Source organism: Nansenia antarctica (genome assembly GCF_963989245.1).
Source record: "Nansenia antarctica genome assembly, chromosome: 9".
In the NCBI taxonomy this organism is placed as follows: domain Eukaryota; kingdom Metazoa; phylum Chordata; class Actinopteri; order Argentiniformes; family Microstomatidae; genus Nansenia; species Nansenia antarctica.
This window is the reverse complement of record NC_137679.1, coordinates 8,542,438-8,562,976: the sequence shown is the minus strand read 5'-3', so window position 1 is coordinate 8,562,976 and position 20,539 is coordinate 8,542,438. Positions and strand designations below refer to the sequence as shown.

The 20,539-nt window shown below is 44.7% G+C and overlaps 1 protein-coding gene across 1 annotated transcript in view; it reads right to left on the bottom strand.

Moving 5' to 3' along the window:
* Positions 1-1,095: 1,095 nt before the first annotated feature.
* The window catches only part of LOC308165084 (two pore channel protein 2-like), a gene marked incomplete at both ends in the record, with an annotated part of 91,813 nt that continues 72,369 nt past the window's right edge, over positions 1,096-20,539 (bottom strand). Inside the window, 8 exons of the mRNA XM_080539182.1 lie at positions 1,096-1,174; positions 2,727-2,818; positions 3,507-3,588; positions 4,750-4,832; positions 5,490-5,577; positions 6,240-6,313; positions 6,916-6,987; positions 7,367-7,466. Of these exons, the coding sequence (XP_080395308.1) occupies positions 1,096-1,174; positions 2,727-2,818; positions 3,507-3,588; positions 4,750-4,832; positions 5,490-5,577; positions 6,240-6,313; positions 6,916-6,987; positions 7,367-7,466 (670 nt within the window). The remainder of the gene's footprint in view (positions 1,175-2,726; positions 2,819-3,506; positions 3,589-4,749; positions 4,833-5,489; positions 5,578-6,239; positions 6,314-6,915; positions 6,988-7,366; positions 7,467-20,539) is intronic.

Genomic DNA, 20,539 nt, shown 5'->3' with positions numbered 1-20,539 from the left:
CTACCCAAGCACAACGGGCCAACTAAGAGCAGGCAGACATGAGTCATAACCATCTGTGAGAGTTGCCAACATTTCAATGACAAATGGTTAGTGTATGAGCTGTTGAGTTTGAGGAATAAGGAACTACAGCAAATGAAAGTAATGTAACTGTGAACATACCTCCCCGGAATGAGAATGTGCCCTTCCCAGAACACTGGGACAGGAATTCTGTGGGAGGCAATATTTTACATTCTCTTTCTAGCTGATAGCAAATTCCTTGCTTTGTTTAGAATCTTAACTACCGAGGGGGAGAGACCAACAACCTGTTTTGAGCCTGTGTACTGTATTGACAGACAGAGAGATCAGTGCAATAGGAGAGTAGGAACATGTCAGCGAGACCTAATGAAGAGCAGAGTGATGGATATGAGGTCATACCCTAAGCATGTTCCACACAAACACACACACACACACACACCACACACACACACACACACACACACACACACACATACACACACATACACATACACACACACACATACATACATACACACACACACACACACACACACACACACACAAATACACAGGTTGCATGCTATCTTCATTCTTGTCTGATCAGAGTCTTCACATGCAACGATGGAAACCTGCCTTTCAACTCCTTCAAGGTAGAGTGAAAAAAGTCGAAACTGCACAATGAAAGTCATCGTAGATGATGCTGAAACTTTAGGAGTTTATTGTGCCTTTTCAGGCAGAATTCAAGCACTTCACAGGTGAGATTATTATACAGGGTAATGTCGGTTATCTAATCTGACTCATTAAATACTGTAGAGCAACACTATACAAACTCATTCTATTTTCCTAGGGAAGGTATGCACAAGCACATTCACAGAAACGCAAGCAATGCAAGCTGAAACCGGCACTTGTCAAACACACTTTAAATAAAATTGGCACTGCGTTCGATTTATGTCATAGAACTTCTTATGCTTAGAAACACACACAGATGTCATAGAACTTCTTATGCTTAGAAACACACACAGATCTGTGATCAGATCTGTGACGTCACATAGTCAGATGCTTAGAAACACACACAGATCTGTGATCAGACCTGTGACGTCACATAGTCAGATGAAGGTGTGGGTGCAGGTGAAGCTTAGTAACAATCTCCTCTTCAGTCGGTTCTAGTATCTGTCCTCTGCAAACCAGAGAGGACAATCTTAAAAGACATACATCAATCACATGGAAGGCAAAGAACATTATCAGCCAACCCCTCCATGCTCTGCCTCATCACTTATCGCTGTTGCCTTCCGGCCGTCGTTTTACTGTAATGTTCCTCGGAGCAAGACCAACCGTCACTCCAAATCTGTTTATCCCTTCAGCTATCAGACTACTGAACTCAGATGGTGATCACTTCAAGTAGACTTACCGTGCACTGTTCTTAGTCGAGTAGTTCTTTTATTTTTCGGATTTCTTCTATTTATTTATTTTTTTACACATCTAAAAGGTGTCCTTTAATGACCTAGTTGTGTGTTTACTGAACTGTGCTTGACATGACATTGTCCTGTTGTAGGTTGTTTGTGTCTGAATGAGGAGTAAAGCTACAAATGAACTGCCCCCAGTGGGATCAGCAAAGTTGTCTGAATCTGAATCTGAATCTGAACATAACCTGTATATGCCATTTCTGAAATGACAAAGTTGGCAGCAGAGGTTTCCACTTTGCGTATGCCAAGCAGATACCTTCTATACGCAGGTGCTGCTGTGCTGAATGGGAACCAAATTAACAGCAGTGTCTGATGGGATAGCTAAGCTCTGCCAAATATCCAGCAAATGCAGCAGAAGCCAATCATGAAGCCAATCAATTAGCATAACGCAAGCCCAAAACACTATAACGCCGAACGACGCAAGGCTGTAGTAAAAGCAAAACGGCGAAGCACAAGTGAAATAATAGAAGGTATTACGCTTAATTGCTCAATTATCTAACAAGAGGCAGCACAAAGTCAACGTTCCAGCTTCGTGCCTTGGAGCCAAAAGAAGACTCCAAGCCAAAGCTAGGTCAGGCAGACAGTGTATGTACTGTCCTACCTGGAGAGCCAAAGCTAGGTCAGGCAGACAGTGTATGTACTGTCCTACCTGGAGAGCCAAAGCTAGGTCAGGCAGACAGTGTATGTACTGTCCTACCTGGAGAGCCAAAGCTAGGTCAGGCAGACAGCGTATGTACTGTCCTACCTGGAGAGCCAAAGCTAGGTCAGGCAGACAGTGTATGTACTGTCCTACCTGGAGAGCCAAAGCTAGGTCAGGCAGACAGTGTATGTACTGTCCTACCTGGAGAGCCAAAGCTAGGTCAGGCAGACAGTGTATGTACTGTCCTACCTGGAGAGCCAAAGCTAAAGCCAGTTCAGATACAGCAGATCAGTGTTAGGTCAGTGTTGTGTTGTGTTGTCGTGAGCTTAGAATTATAAGGTTCTATCTCCGTTTAGGGCAGTTCAGAGATATTGAGCGTCAAAGTTTTTACATTCCATTATGTTTTGTGAGATGGAACTTTTGTATTTTATGAATGACTAACTAAAAAAATGTCAACATTTTAAAAATAACACCACACAGGCATTAATAAACACCTAATGGATCAGATTATGTAAAAAACTCAATTTTGACCAAAAATGGAGATAGAACCTTATAATTCTAACGTCACGTTGTGTTGTGTTGTGTTGTGGTGTGGTGTGTTGTGTTGTGTCGTTGTGTTCTCCTACCTGAACATGAGCTGGACAGTGGTCTCCAGGTCGGTTCTCTCCACACCAGACACTGAGCACTCCTGGCTCCTGTCCCACTTGTAGATGAAGTTCTGAGTGTAAATGGAGAAAATATGTGAGACACGTTCTAATGCTTTGGTCCTCATGTCGGGATCCGATGTAATGATCTGACTTTTCGTTCGAAAGAATTTGAATACGTTTCCGCGTTGTTGAAAATCAATGACACGTCCGCTAGTCAACTGACACAGCTTGTTTTGTGAGCCTGCTAACAATGTAAAGTAGTGTTATAGTTAACTATGTAGCAGTGGGGGATTACTCACCCCATCCATTGCATTGCAGCATTTTGGCTTGACTAGAGAGTTTGTGTTTGTGATTCTCAACAACGTTGAAACGTAGTTCCGTGTTTCAAAAGAAACGTCTGAACATTTTGATTGGTTGCCGACATGCGGACCAAATGATCAGACTGTGTCACATACAGTATATGCAAAAAGGTTCAAGAAAATGGCATCAACAGATGAGTACTGTATACAGTATGGAAGTTTGCGTCTCTTTGTTCGAATGTATTGGTGTGATGTCAAGTTGTGGTTTATTATGCATGCGTCCTTTAAAGTTTAAACAGTTATATTTCTTAGCCGTGTACATCCTAGTATCTTTACTGTTCATCATCTGGTCACATCCTTTCATCTGATCACATGGTTGAAGAAGCCGGTAAACAAACAGAACGCCGTAGAAAAGACAAAACATAGAACAAGTCTGTATAATAACAGCAAGGTGCCGTACCTCCAGGATCAGAGCCACGAACAGGTTGACCCACATGATAGAGGAGGTGAGCCACCAGGCGATGAAGTACAGTTTGGACCACCTAGACAAGGAGGACACCATTCAATCATCACAGACGTTCAAAATGTACATTTTACTGAGAAACATACTGAGAGACACACAGGTACGCTGACTGACTAACTGACTGACTGACTGACTGAATGCCATACTTAGTGGTGTATCTGACTGTCATACTCAGAGTGTATCTGACTGACATAATCAGTGTGTATCTGACTGTCATACTCAGTGTGTATCTGACTGTCATACTCAGTGTGTATCTGACTGTCATACTCAGTGTGTATCTGACTGTCATACTCAGAGTGTATCTGACTGTCATACTCAGAGTGTATCTGACTGTCATACTCAGTGTGTATCTGACTGACATACTCAGAGTGTATCTGACTGTCATACTCAGAGTGTATCTGACTGTCATACTCAGTGTGTATCTGACTGACATACTCAGAGTGTATCTGACTGTCATACTCAGAGTGTATCTGACTGTCATACTCAGAGTGTATCTGACTGTCATACTCAGAGTGTATCTGACTGTCATACTCAGTGTGTATCTGACTGTCATACTCAGTGTGTATCTGACTGTCATACTCAGTGTGTATCTGACTGTCATACTCAGTGTGTATCTGACTGTCATACTCAGAGTGTATCTGACTGTCATACTCAGAGTGTATCTGACTGTCATACTCAGAGTGTATCTGACTGTCATACTCAGAGTGTATCTGACTGTCATACTCAGAGTGTATCTGACTGTCATACTCAGAGTGTATCTGACTGTCATACTTAGTGGTGTATCTGACTGTCATACTCAGAGTGTATCTGACTGTCATACTCAGAGTGTATCTGACTGTCATACTCAGTGTGTATCTGACTGTCATACTCAGTGTGTATCTGACTGTCATACTCAGTGTGTATCTGACTGACATACTCAGTGTGTATCTGACTGTCATACTCAGTGTGTATCTGACTGTCATACTCAGTGTGTATCTGACTGACATACTCAGTGTGTATCTGACTGTCATACTCAGTGTGTATCTGACTGTCATACTCAGAGTGTATCTGACTGTCATACTCAGAGTGTATCTGACTGTCATACTCAGAGTGTATCTGACTGACATACTCAGTGTGTATCTGACTGTCATACTCAGAGTGTATCTGACTGTCATACTCAGTGTGTATCTGACTGACATACTCAGAGGTGTATCTGGAGTAGACATCCAGGAAGACGTTCCAGTTGTTCACCACCATGATGTTGTAGAGGAGGACCAGGGCCGACTGAGGACACAGGGAACATTAACGTTGTACAATAAGTAATCATATTTATTAATAATATTAAGAATAATAATTCAGATTCAGACGACTTTATTGATCCCACTGGGGGCAGTTCATTTGTAGCTTTACTCCTCATTCAGACACAACCAACCTACAACAGTACAATGTCATGTCAAGCACAGTTCAGCAAACAGACAACTAGGTCATTAAAGGGCACCTTTTAGATGTGTAAAAAAAAAAGACATTTAAAAAAAACAAAAAACGACTCGACTTAGAACAGCGCACGGGAAGTCTACTTGAAGTGATCACCATCTGAGTTAAGTAGTCTGATAGCTGAAGGGATACTACTACTACTAATAATAATAATAATAATAATAATAATAATAATAATAAAATAATACAAATACAAATAATGTATTGCATGTATATATAGTGCTTTTCAAGACACCAAAGTGCTCACATGGTATGGATAACTCACCAACGTGTAGCATTCACAGAGTCACAATTTTTTACTTCTACGATTTTTTTTTTTACTTCTAATGAATGTAGCTTACGGTATATCATTTAGCACAAATATGTATTCCCTTCCCAGATGTTTTAGTATTTACATTACATTGACCATAAACCGTCGGAAGAGGGTTAGGACTTAGGGGTACTCACTGCAAAGTCATCAAAGTTGTTTGGCCAGTAGCCAAGCTGTTCATATGAACCACATTCTGCTGTGGTGTTGGCGGTCGTCTTCATCAGACTGGGGATGGAAGGCCCGCAGAAACACAACCGTACATCAATACAACTGTAGTTATGCTTATTCAATGTGTTCACATACCCTGCAGCTAGTATGATGGATGCAGGGTTCCCACACCTTCTAAAACATCAAATTCAAACACCTTTCAAGGACTTTCAAGACTCAATTCCCTCAAATTCAAGGACCCAACACGGCATAGTTTGAGACAGATCTAGATGAGAATTGATAATAATAGGAACTATCCGCTCACAGACAACAATTAAAAAGAGAGGCTTGAATGTGTGAACACTAGATGGTCTCTTGCCTTCTCTACCACTTCTCTAAGTTAAGCAATACAGAGACTTATTTACTAGTTGACGAAGTACAGTATATATATTATTTATATATATTATTATTTTTAGAGAGAGAGAGGGGGGAATTCAAGCACTTTCAATGACCCATGTCTATTTTCAAAAACTTTTAAGACCTTGATTTTTTTTCTTCTTCAAATTCACAAACTTTCAAGGATTTCAAGGACCCGTGGGAACCCTGTTATTCAATATGTTCACATACCCTGTAGCTAGTATGATGAATGATAACACCCCTCGTATACCAGTGGAGAACTGCACTGTACTAGAAGTGTCTGCTAAATGGCATAATATACTGTATTGTCAGTTTTCTCATACCTCACATTACCAGGTGCTGTGATGGCTCCTTCAAACAGCCATACCCCCAGCATAGCAAACACATAATACACCACCTTCAAAGACCAGGGGGAGGAAGACACATATTTACTGTCCTACACAGTCAACAGATACTATAGTCAAAGTGAGAATGAGTTGAGGGGAGATTGTGAAAGAGCTGTAGAGGGCTACGAAGTTGAAAAATTCTGTTAAGAATGTTTCACCGTGAGAGAAAACATCTGACTAAAGTTTTACTTGCAGCATGTAAGAAAGCTATTACCAGAAACCGGCTTAATATTAACCCCCCAAAACAGGAACAGTGGCTGGAAATTGTCCAAGACATTTTTGTTATGGAAAAGATGACATACCTTTTGAGACTCCAAATCAATATATTTGAAACATACTGGGAAAAATTGAACATTTGTATGAAACGTGACACCTTCTAATTGAATACCCATTCAGAATATATTACTGGTAACATGTTTATTGAAACACCTCCAGACATCTTTTTCTTCTTTTTCTTGCTTTGTTTTTTTCCATCTGTTTAGGGGTTATGCTTAGTTTCTTTGCCCTCTGTTTGACTCTTTAAGATAGATAGATATGATGTTCTGTCCATGTCTATGCTGAAACCCAATAAATACTCAAGTGATAAAAAAAAGGGAAAAAAAGAATGTCTCACCGCTAATATCCCAGCAAAGGCTCGGAGGTTCTTCACCAGGTCTACCAAGGTGCTGGCTACAAGAGCCATTAGCTATGGAGGAACATGAAGACAACATCACAGTGGGAAAATACCAGAAGTAATAATAACAACAACAGTCATGTTCTCATTATAAACTCCTCCAAAAAAGTTTGGAAACGTTATTTCGGTCGATTATTCCTCCCCTTTACTAATACCAATTGGTATTGTTTTTTGTATCGTTGGAAAGCCTGATTAGTCACCTTTACAACGAGGTACAACTTGTAAGGATCATGTATTGGTTTATGTTAAACTTTTTTTTATAATTAAAAGTGTATATAATTTATGTATCCTTTATTTACACAGGTAAGTCCCGTTGAAAAAATGGCAGAGACCAAAATCAATGCGACAACATGTCATCCCTTCATCCCTTCATCCTTGTCCAGGCTGTTACCTTGATGTTGGGGATGATCCTGAGGAAGCGGAACACAATTAGCATGTTGATCAGGCGGACCATCTCCCATAGTGACAGTATACCTTCATGGGCTGGGTTCCTGACACGCACACACACACACACACACACACACACACACACACACACACACACACACACACACACAGACACACACACACACACACACACACACACACACACACAAACACAAGCTGTGAAATCAGTATACAGGCTACAGCAGAGTTTCTCAACTCTACTCCGGGTGTTGAACAAGGTTGCACTTTTTTTTGCTCCATTCTAGCACTAACACGCCTGATTCAACTAATCAAGTTAGTGCTGACAAAGCGAGAGTATTATTTCCAGGTCACATTGCTGTAAGTACAACCACCACTAGAGGGCAGCACAGAGGGCAACACAGCCTGAGGTAACCTGACACAGCCTGCAGACAGGAATGTCACATATCCATGACGTCGGGGGTGGAGAGCTATACTTAAAGACTACGTTTAGTCTCCTGAGAACAGGCTCGTTGGTCTAGGGGTATGATTCTCGCTTTGGGTGCGAGAGGTCCCGGGTTCAAATCCCGGACGAGCCCTTGTTTTAAGTGTTATAAATAGTCTGGTAAACATTTCTATACCTGTGAGTGAAGTTGATGAAGCATAAACAACAATAATAGGGGCAAGAGGCCATATCTAGATGTGACACAGGCAGAGAAAGGGCTAATAAATGACCACTACTCCCCAGGCGTGAAACAACCAAACAGGACATCAAGGATATGACATTCCATTGCGAGTGAGTTTGGTCAAAAATAATAGTAAACTCAGCAATTTGCTTCATAGCGTAAATGACCATGCTCTCTCTGTCCTGCACTGTAACCTGCCCACAAACAGCACCTCTCTGTATCAACAAGTTCACACTACAGATGTGTACATGCACCAGCCAATGAAGTCACATATTGCATTAGCATTTTCCAATTCCATTATATTTCTGTTTTAATACGTGTTTTAGTTTTAATAACCACATTTCAATATAGACGATTGAGGGAGCATATAAAACAGTAATAACATATAAATGTACTGATACATCTGGTACTCTAGCAACAGGACAGCATAAAGATGCCACATCACTAACCCTAGATTCTCAAACACAGGCTCATGTGGTAGAGATTGGATTCAAACCCCAAGGGTACAGGTAATAGGTGGCTATTTAGTCTTGGGGTGTGATTCTGGGTTAGGGTGCATGAGGTCCACATCCTGGACGAGCCCCCCTTTAGATAACTCAAAGTCAGAGAAAGGGCTCATAAGGCCACTGGTAGAGCTTTTCCATGTAGTTTTGCTTACAGTTTTTCAGAAATTGTTCTAGACTACCACAAGAGGGCAGAAAAGTTCTAAATACAGACATGCCACATCACTACCTTTAGAAATTCACACAGGGATGGAAGAGGAGGGTGTTGGAATGCTGGGTTTGGGGTATTCGTTGAGGCTCGTTGGTCTAGGGGTATGATTCTCGCTTAGGGTGCGAGAGGTCCCGGGTTCAAATCCCGGACGAGCCCTCCTTTTGAGCAATGCTGTAGAAGTATAGTTGCAATACTGCAACTTGCAAGCCTGTGAAGTTGACACAGCCTATTCAACAGAATCCTATTCTCAATTGTTTTCTCAATTGTTAGAGACATGCTTCCTCATGTGTTTATAAAGTATAGTAATATAGAGTAAAGCATTTTTGCACATACAGGAAATTGACTTGAATAGAGTAACAGACCTATAGGCCCATAGCACAGTCATTAAATCATTAAAACAACAGCAAGCGTCTATACACTTCTGTTTGTTATGTCACAAAAAGCAAGATGTTGGAGAAAGGGATCTTAAATGTACACACATTTTTTTCGGGCGCTGGTGGGATTCGAACCGGTGACCTCCCCCCCATTCAAAAACGGCAAAGGCAAGGTTTTTTCAGACCTAGGTTCGAATCCACCTGAGGACACTACTGTCCAAAAGTTTTTTTTTCTTAAGTCTTAAAAAACTAAATGTTTCATGTAACACAACATGTTTTGATGATGTATAATTCATTTCATTAAAGAAAAAATTACATTTTACATCACCATTGGTGTTAACATCGCAATGTACTCTGCCCCAGTGTTATAGTGTGTATTTTACCGTGCGAGAGGTCCCGGGTTAAAATTCTCCTTTAGAGAAATAAAAGTATACAGGGAAATAATGTCAACACGTCCTCTCATCGAGGTTATAGTTGACAACACACATGTAGACAATAGGTCTACGCTGACTGTGACACAGCCAGAGAAAGAGCTCATAAGCTACACTGTAGACTACCCCTATGATGTAACGCCTCCCAGATGTGTACCGTCAACAGCCAATGAGGTCGTTGGTCTAGAGCAGTGGTTCTCAACCCTCTCCTCGGGGACCCCCAGCCGCTCCACATGTTTGATCTGTTCCACCACCAGCTCACCTGATTCAACTGATCAAGTACAAACCATAATTGCTTTATACTTGATCAGTTGAATCAGGTGTGCTGGTGGTGGAACAGATCAAACATGTGGAGCGGCTGGGGGTCCCAGAGGAGAGGGTTGAGAACCTCTGGTCTAGAGGTATGATTCTCACGTTGGGTGCTTTAGATAACTGAAAGTATACTTAGGCCCAATCCCGTTTCTATTTCGTTAAAGACTACGTTTACACTCCTGAAAACAGGCTCGTTGGTCTAGGGGTATGATTCTCGCTTTGGGTGCGAGAGGTCCCGGGTTCAAATCCCGGACGAGCCCTTGTTTTAAGCTTCATAAATAGTCTGGTAAACATTTCTATACCTGTGAGTGAAGTTGATGAAGCATAAACAACAATAATAGGGGCAGGAGGCCATCAAGTATGTATTGAATAATATAAATGTATATGAATATGAATGATATAGAGTAATGCTTTGGCAATAATCACTGAATAACTTACTATAACTACTTACTAATTAATAACTTACTAATAACTACAGTATAATCTGGCCATATTTGGCCAACATAACGAGTTGAATATGAGATGTGACTCAGAGAAAGGGCTAATAAATGACCACTACTACACAAGCTTGAAACAACCAAACAGGACATCAAGGATATGACATTCCATTGTAAGTGAGTTTGGTCAAAAATAATTGTAAACTCAGAAATTTGCTTCATCGTGTAAATGACCATGCTCTCTCTGTCCTGCACTTTAACCTGCCCACAAACAATACATCTTTGTATCAACAAGTTCACACTACAGATGTGTACCCGCACCAGCCAATGAGGTCACATTGCATTTGGGTTAGGGTGCATGAGGTCCACATCTTGGACGAGCCCCCCTTTAGATAACTCAAAGTCAGAAAGGGCTCATAAGATAAGAGCTTTTCCATGTAGTTTTGCTTACAGTTTTTCAGATGTATTAGAAATTGTTCTAGACTACGGCTCGTTTTGGAGTGCCACCCACTTTGGAGGCAAGGCGAACAGAGCCACAAGGCGTAGTGGTTAAAATCTTCCCCTATGAAATGGGACAACCCTTCAAGACCCTGATACGTCATCAGTAGTATTATAGAAAAGCGTTTACGCTCGCAATTCATTCACAACTTTCATCCATCCAACTTTCATCCATCATCAATCGATCAAACAAGTCATCAAATATAGAAGAACAATGATTCATTATCAGGCCAGTTCATGACAGAATAGTAGTGTTCTGTAGGCTAGCAACCCATGCTCATACTCTGCCAGTATGCAAAGATATAGGACAACAGTGCAACAAGTTCATGGCTGAACATAAAAGAAAGGGATCTTGAATTTACACCCCAAAAAACTTTTGGAGACGTTGCTTGTTTGTTTTTTTGCTGCTGGTGGGATTCGAAACAATAACCTTTGGATGTAAGCACAACCACCACTAGAGGGCAGCTTGGCAACACAGCCTGAGGTATCCTGACAAGTCAGGTTAGACAGGTTAGACGGCAGACAGGAATGTCACATATCCATGACGTCGGGGGTGGAGAGCCATACTTAATGACTACGTTTACTCTCCTGAAAACAGGCTCGTTGGTCTAGGGGTATGATTCTCGCTTTGGGTGCGAGAGGTCCCGGGTTCAAATCCCGGACGAGCCCTTGTTTTAAGCGTCATAAATAGTCTGGTAAACATTTCTAGACCTGGTATGAGTGAAGTTGATGAAGCAGAAACAACAATAATAGGGGCAAGAGGCCATGGCTATATGTGACACAGGCAGAAACAACCAAACAGGACATCAAGGATATGACATTCCATTGCAAGTGAGTTACATTTACATTTAAATGTTTGGCATTTAGCAGACGCCTTATTCCAAAGCGACTTACAATCAATACATTTGAATACTAAGCATGTGAATCATCAGTCCACCATTCGTGGCAGGAAGAGTAATCTAGCTCGGGCCCGGGGCCATTGATAGAAGGAGAAACCTTCTTCTACCACCTTCTTCTAAAACTTTTTTTTTTGGGGGGGGAATACTGGAGGAACAGAGAAACAGTACAAGGGGGACGATAGAAGTTCTTAGGGACACAGTAGAGGGGAAAGCGGGCGTCTTTAGGAGACGTAGTGCTGAGGGCAGAAGATGTCTCAGGAGGAGCAGTTAAGGTGTAACCTGAAGAGGTGGGTCTTCAGTCTACGAGTTTGGTCAAAAATAATTGTAAACTCAGCAATTTGCTTCATCGTGTAAATGATCATGCTCTCTCTGTCCTGCACTTTAACCTGCCCACAAACAGCACCTCTCTGTATCAACAAGTTCACACTACAGATGTGTACCCGCACCAGCCAATGAAGTCACATATTGCATTAGCATTTTCCAATTCCATTATATTTCTGTTTTAATACGTGTTTTAGTTTTAGACTATAGACGATTGAGGGAGCATATAAAACAGTAATAACATATAAACTTACTGATACATCTGCCACTCTAGCAACAGGACAGCATAAAGATGCCACATCACTAACCCTAGATTCTCAAACACAGGCTAATGTGGTAGAGATTGGATTCAAACCCCAAGGGTACAGGTAATAGGTGGCTATTTAGTCTTGGGGTGTGATTCTGGGTTAGGGTGCATGAGGTCCACATCCTGGACGAGCCCCCCTTCAGATAACTCAAAGTCAGAGAAAGGGCTCATAAGGCCACTGACGGTTTTTCAGATGAATTAGAAATTGTTCTAGACTACCACAAGAGGGCAGCAAAGTTCTAAATACAGACATGCCACATCACTACATTTAGAGATTCACACAGGACTGGAAGAGGAGGGTGTTGGAATGCTGGGTTTGGGGTATACATTGAGGCTCGTTGGTCTAGGGGTATGATTCTCGCTTAGGGTGCGAGAGGTCCCGGGTTCAAATCCCGGACGAGCCCTCCTTTTGAGCACTGCTGTATAAGTATAGTTGGGAAATAATTGCAATACTACTGCCTGTGAAGTTGACACAGCCTCAGAGGCGCTCAAAGATCTTCATGACCACAGGGGTCAGGGACACTAGTCTGCAGTCATTAAGGCCTTTTTGGGAACAGGGATTTTTATAAAGCAGGCAGGTACCTTGCATTCAACCAGTGAGGTGTTGGAAGATGTCCGTGAACACTAGATAGCTAGTCTGCATAGTGCTTCAGAGGGGGAGACAGAGGGGGAGACAGTGTGGGGAGACAGTGTCAGAGGGGGAGACAGTGTCAGAGGGGGACACAGTGTCAGAGGGGGAGACAGAGTCAGAGGGGGAGACAGTGTCAGAGGGGGAGACAGAGGGGGAGACAGTGTCAGAGGGGGAGACAGTGTCAGAGGGGGAGACAGAGGGGGAGACAGTGACAGAGGGGGAGACAGTGACAGAGGGGGAGACAGTGTCAGAGGGGGAGACAGAGTCAGAGGGGGAGACAGAGTCAGAGGGGGAGACAGTGACAGAGGGGGAGACAGTGACAGAGGGGGAGACAGTGACAGAGGGGGAGACAGTGACAGAGGGGGAGACAGTGTCAGAGGGGGAGACAGTGACAGAGGGGGAGACAGTGACAGAGGGGGAGACAGAGACAGAGGGGGAGACAGTGACAGAGGGGGAGACAGAGGGGGAGACAGTGTCAGAGGGGGAGACAGTGTCAGAGGGGGAGACAGAGTCAGAGGGGGAGACAGTGACAGAGGGAGAGACAGTGTCAGAGGGGGAGACAGTGTCAGAGGAGGAGACAGTGTCAGAGGGGGAGACAGTGTCAGAGGGGGAGACAGAGGGGGAGACAGAGGGGGAGACAGAGGGGGAGACAGTGTCAGAGGAGGAGACAGTGTCAGAGGAGGAGACAGTGTCAGAGGGGGAGACAGTGTCAGAGGGGGAGACAGTGTCAGAGGGGGAGACAGAGGGGGAGACAGAGGGGGAGACAGTGTCAGAGGGGGAGACAGAGGGGGAGACAGTGTCAGAGGGGGAGACAGAGGGGGAGACAGTGTCAGAGGGGGAGACAGAGGGGGAGACAGTGTCAGAGGGGGAGTCAGAGGGAGAGACAGTGTCAGAGGGGGAGACAGTGACAGAGGGGGAGACAGTGTCAGAGGGGGAGACAGTGTCAGAGGGGGAGACAGTGTCAGAGGGGGAGACAGTGTCAGAGGGGGAGACAGAGTCAGAGGGGGAGACAGAGTCAGAGGGGGAGACAGAGGGGGAGACAGAGGGGGAGACAGTGTCAGAGGGGGAGACAGAGTCAGAGGGGGAGACAGTGTCAGAGGGGGAGACAGTGTCAGAGGGGGAGACAGTGTCAGAGGGGGAGACAGAGTCAGAGGGGGAGACAGTGTCAGAGGGGGAGACAGTGTCAGAGGGGGAGACAGAGTCAGAGGGGGAGACAGTGTCAGAGGGGGAGACAGTGTCAGAGGGGGAGACAGTGTCAGAGGGGGAGACAGTGTCAGAGGGGGAGACAGTGTTAGAGGGGGAGACAGTGTCAGAGGGGGAGACAGAGTCAGAGGGGGAGACAGAGTCAGAGGGGGAGACAGAGTCAGAGGGGGAGACAGTGTCAGAGGGGGAGACAGAGTCAGAGGGGGAGACAGTGTCAGAGGGGGAGACAGTGTCAGAGGGGGAGACAGAGTCAGAGGGGGAGACAGAGTCAGAGGGGGAGACAGAGTCAGAGGGGGAGACAGTGTCAGAGGGGGAGACAGTGACAGAGGGGGAGACAGAGTCAGAGGGGGAGACAGTGTCAGAGGGGGAGACAGTGTCAGAGGGGGAGACAGAGTCAGAGGGGGAGACAGAGTCAGAGGGGGAGACAGAGTCAGAGGGGGAGACAGAGTCAGAGGGGGAGACAGAGTCAGAGGGGGAAACAGAGTCAGAGGGGGAGACAGAGTCAGAGGGGGAGACAGAGGGGGAGACAGTGTCAGAGGGGGAGACAGTGTCAGAGGGGGAGACAGTGTCAGAGGGGGAGACAGAGTCAGAGGGGGAGACAGTGTCAGAGGGGGAGACAGAGTCAGAGGGGGAGACAGTGTCAGAGGGGGAGACAGTGTCAGAGGGGGAGACAGAGTCAGAGGGGGAGACAGAGTCAGAGGGGGAGACAGTGTCAGAGGGGGAGACAGAGTCAGAGGGGGAGACAGAGTCAGAGGGGGAGACAGAGTCAGAGGGGGAGACAGAGTCAGAGGGGGAGACAGTGTCAGAGGGGGAGACAGAGTCAGAGGGGGAGACAGTGTCAGAGGGGGAGACAGAGTCAGAGGGGGAGACAGAGTCAGAGGGGGAGACAGAGTCAGAGGGGGAGACAGAGTCAGAGGGGGAGACAGTGTCAGAGGGGGAGACAGTGTCAGAGGGGGAGACAGAGTCAGAGGGGGAGACAGAGTCAGAGGGGGAGACAGTGTCAGAGGGGGAGACAGAGTCAGAGGGGGAGACAGAGTCAGAGGGGGAGACAGTGTCAGAGGGGGAGACAGAGTCAGAGGGGGAGACAGAGGGGGAGACAGTGACAGAGGGGGAGACAGAGTCAGAGGGGGAGACAGAGGGGGAGACAGTGACAGAGGGGGAGACAGTGACAGAGGGGGAGACAGTGTCAGAGGGGGAGACAGAGGGGGAGACAGTGTCAGAGGGGGAGACAGTGTCAGAGGGGGAGTCAGAGGGGGAGACAGTGTCAGAGGGGGAGTCAGAGGGGGAGACAGTGTCAGAGGGGGAGACAGAGTCAGAGGGGGAGTCAGAGGGGGAGACAGTGTCAGAGGGGGAGACAGAGTCAGAGGGGGAGACAGTGTCAGAGGGGGAGACAGAGTCAGAGGGGGAGTCAGAGGGGGAGACAGTGTCAGAGGGGGAGACAGAGTCAGAGGGGGAGACAGTGTCAGAGGGGGAGACAGTGTCAGAGGGGGAGTCAGAGGGGGAGACAGAGTCAGAGGGGGAGACAGTGTCAGAGGGGGAGACAGAGTCAGAGGGGGAGACAGTGTCAGAGGGGGAGACAGTGTCAGAGGGGGAGACAGAGGGGGAGACAGTGTCAGAGGGGGAGACAGAGGGGGAGACAGTGTCAGAGGGGGAGACAGAGTCAGAGGGGGAGACAGAGGGGGAGACAGTGACAGAGGGGGAGACAGAGGGGGAGACAGTGTCAGAGGGGGAGACAGTGTCAGAGGGGGAGACAGAGGGGGAGACAGTGACAGAGGGGGAGACAGAGGGGGAGACAGTGTCAGAGGGGGAGACAGAGGGGGAGACAGTGTCAGAGGGGGAGACAGAGTCAGAGGGGGAGACAGAGGGGGAGACAGTGACAGAGGGGGAGACAGAGGGGGAGACAGTGTCAGAGGGGGAGACAGTGTCAGAGGGGGAGACAGAGGGGGAGACAGTGACAGAGGGGGAGACAGAGGGGGAGACAGTGTCAGAGGGGGAGACAGAGGGGGAGACAGTGCTGTCCAGCTGCCATGCCTGTGCAGAGGCCTCTGTGGCCTACATTAAAAGTCTGAACTTTTTGATTGATTGCCGACTTGTTACCCCTTTCACCAGACCGTGTCACATTCTCCCTTGTTTAGTCTCTGACTAAGGAGCAGTAGATGGAGAAGATGAGGAAGTAGCTCTCTCTTCTTCTCTTTGTAAAAAGTTATTTATTCAACCTCAGGGTTTTTAAGAGGTTAACTTATAATATATATATATATATATATTTTATTTGAGTTTCATTCAATCTAGGGATGCAGTCCACAAGAGAAAGAAACAGGTCTGATGATTTTATAACAGATCATTTCTCACAAAGTTACACATGCTAGAACACTACTTTACATTGTTAGCAGGCTCACAAAACAAGCTGTGTTAGTTGACTAGCGACGTGTCATTGATTTTCAACAACGCTTAGCTCGCGCTTTTATTTTGAAATCGCGAAAACGGAAGTCAATGTTGGTGTCTCTCCTTGTCTTTCAGAGGACAGATGCCAAACTACCGACATGTTTGCTGTATTTATATGACTTGTCAGTAGGCAGTCATCAGTCAATAGCTCTTTCAATAGTCTTTACACACCGAATGTACTTTTTTGTGCTATTTTCGGCCCAATACGTTCGGTGGCCGAACTTTCGGTGCATCCCTACTTCAAACTACACTTGCTCCCTGCATCCAGTTGTTGCACATCAACTGCATCGCTCTCATGAAATTCTGAAAATGAAAGCAGTGTAACGTTAACTGCTGTTATAAACGGAATGATGACATGAGGTGCGTGTCCACTGGCGAGCGGTATTTTAGAGCTGACTACAGAGATGGTGAACGTTAGCATAGCTAGCTATTTACCGTAGCTTGGTGCCGTTTAGCTAAATATACAGCTTGTTGGTGGACACAGCCTATGTTAACTTATCTAGCCAGCTAGCTAACGCTATAACACTGAACTGCTCGAACCTGCTGAAAACCTTGAGGTCCAGTTAAGCCCAATAGCTTACGTTAATATAGACTCTGTGTAGCTAAGAGAAGCTGCTCTGACACGGAATACAATAACGTCAGCAAAAACAAAAAAATACAGTTACATGAACCATCACATGTATGAGCCTAAACAATACACCAGCCACAGTGCATATTACATTTAGCTTCACCAAAGCAGCAAAGGAGCACTGCACAGCCACAGTGTAATAAATGTGTCTTACCTTCATGTAGTTAGCAGACTACTAGTTTGTTTTTCTCTCCAACCCTGTCAATCATTCTCTCCCTCGTCGTCTCCCTCTACCACAAGTTCAATGTTAGTGCTAGTGCTAGTTGAGGAGTGTTGCTAGCACCTGCTTGCTTCGCAAACAGAAAAGTTATATTCGTTAATTCCCCCCTCCGCCAATAGAGCTTTCTTTGATTTGTCCCTCTTTTTCTCTGCCCCACCCTTTGGTCGTTTACTGCCCAGATACATTTCGTTCTTATATTCGATTCTTCTTCTTCTACTCGAGTTATCTCTCGTTGCGTAGCAACGAGTTGATCATGGGAAAATGCGTGTAACGTTAGGCCCTGGGCATACGCGCTGAACTGCGTGGCCGGCCCAGGCCGGTATAAAATGTTTGGGCCCGCGGTCTGCTGAAATAGGTTATTTTCAATGAAAATCACCAGAGACAAAATTACAAATATATACTGTATATATATATATATATTTTTTGTTGTTATAATACATTCTGAGCGGCCCAGAGTCTTGCGGCCCTTCAGGCTTGCCCGGTGGCCAGTCCGCCACTGCATGCAACTGTGTGCCCATAGCACAGTCATTAAATAATTAAAACAACAGCAAGCGTTTATAAACGTCTGTTTGTTATGTCACAAAAGCAAGATGTTGGAGAAAGGGATCTTCAATTTACACACTCTTGGAGACGTTGCCTGATTTTTTTCTGGCGCTGGTGGGATTCGAACCGGTGACCTTCGGATCTGCCCCCCGTTAAAAAAACGGCAAAGGCAAGATTTTCAGGCCTGGGTTCGAATCCACCTGAGGACACTACTGTCAAAAAACTATTTTTTTCTTAAGTCTTAAAAAACGAAATGTTTCATGTAACACAACATGTTTTGATGATGTACAAATAAATACAAATTAAACTGCCTTTAAAATGTGATGAAATGTGTCATGTTTAACTAAGGCATTTTGACTAGGGCTGCCCACATTTTTGCACCCCACTGTAGTTTTGCTTAAACATTTTAAGCTGTATTAGAAAGTGACAGTACCAAAAGAGGGCAGAACAGTTCTACACAAAGACATGCCACATCACAGGTGTGGGAGAGGAGGGTGTTCCAGTAGTGGGTTTGGGGGCTTCGGTGAGGCTAATGGTGCATTAACCAATAATAATAAGTATCTTTTTTATTGTCTCCCACAATGAAATCAGGGAGGGGACTATGGATCAGTCTCTGTCTGTATGTATGTAAATGAACTGCACTTATATAGCGCCTCATTCCAAACCGCTTTACAATGGCCTCTGATTCACACACCATGCAAGGCACCAGCCCACATCAGCCAGCTCATTGAGATATTTGGGACACAGTGTCTTGCCCAAGGGCACGTCGACAGCTGGGGATCGAACCACAAGTGAGCACAACTGGCTCGTTGGTCTAGGGGTATGATTCTCGCTTAGGGTGCGAGAGGTCCCGGGTTCAAATCCCGGACGAGCCCTTGTTTTGAGCACTGCTGTATAAGTGTAGTAGGGAAATAATTTGATAAGTTGATACAGTCAATTCATACATAGTCCTTTTCTCAATTGTTAGAAACACATTTCCTCGTGTCCTACTGAAAACCAGCAAGTAAGAAATTAGATGTAAATGACTGTCGTCTGTTCAAGAAACCATATCATAGACCACTGACAGTAGTTTTGTTTTCACATATAAAACAACATTTGAGAGTGTCACTAGAGTGAGTAATGATGTATAAGAAATTGTTCTAGACTACCACAAGAGGGCAGAAAAGTTCTGAATTAAGACATGCCACATCACTATATTTAGAGAGTCGCACAGGTCACACAGTCACACAGGGGGGTGTTTGAATACTGGGTTTGGCATGCTCAGTGAGGCTCGTTGGTCTAGGGGTATGATTCTCGCTTTGGGTGCGAGAGGTCCCGGGTTCAAATCCCGGACGAGCCCTTGTCCTTATACATTTTAAGTTGTCTATTCAGGTAGGCTAAATAATTCCTACACCTTTGTGAGTTAGGGTTAGGTTGATAGAGCATATACAACAGTAAATATGCCAGGTGTATAAGCTGTGGCACAATATTGCACCACATATTTGGAACTTTTGGAACTTTTTACTTATTGAGCCTGCACTGTTTTATGTTTTTTATTGAATGGTCTTCTGTTTTCTGTACTGAATGTTTTCTGCCCTAACTGAGCTGTTTGACAACAAAATTTCCCCATTGGGGACAATAAAGGTTTTCAATCAATCAATCAATCAATATTTCATAGGGCACAAACAGAACTCTTGGAAAAAATCACCACAATGTGTTCAGTGACTGATATAGAGTTCAGTGTTTCCTGTCACTTTGAAAAGTCAGAGAAATGCTCGTGATGTATTCTGTTGTGTTTTCAATGTTGCAGCATACTTTAAACATATTCTTCTCCAAAGCGGTTTAAAAGAACTGCAAGATATTTGGTACACATGATCTGTTGACGTAGGTCATTCCATATAAAATGTTTACTTAGAAACAACATGGCCACTATGAGCCAAAAACCCAAAATAGCACACCGTGAAGTGAAACCCAACCACATTCTATGGGTTAGGTTGAACACATGCCCCTGACCAAATTCCATGACTCTACATCAAACAGATAACGAGATATACATTAAAAAGTGTTTGTTATAGCGCCACCATGTGACAGATTAGAATATGACTGCACATGTTAAGTCCTGAGTGTTAGATATAATTATGTTATGTAAGCTTGTTAGTGATGCGCCCCACCATGTCTGATTTCAAATCATGTACTCTAATCATGTAATCAAGGGATTGCAGATGGCTCGTTGGTCTAGGGGTATGATTCTCGCTTAGGGTGCGAGAGGTCCCGGGTTCAAATTCCGGACGAGCCCTCCTTTAGAGAAAAAAAGTATATAGGAAATAATCTCAACACGTCCTCTCATCAAGGTTATAGTTGACAACAAACATGGAGAGAATCAGGGTTCATAAGTATGCAGTATATGACGATTGATGGAATAACTGACATACGACTGCCTTTGAAGTTGATACAGCCTATTCAACATATCACTAGCTTAGCTGTAAGCTAGCTGAGCTATGAAATCTGTATTTTTCCGTTTTATTGATCAAGGTCTTTGCCTTATATACAAATCT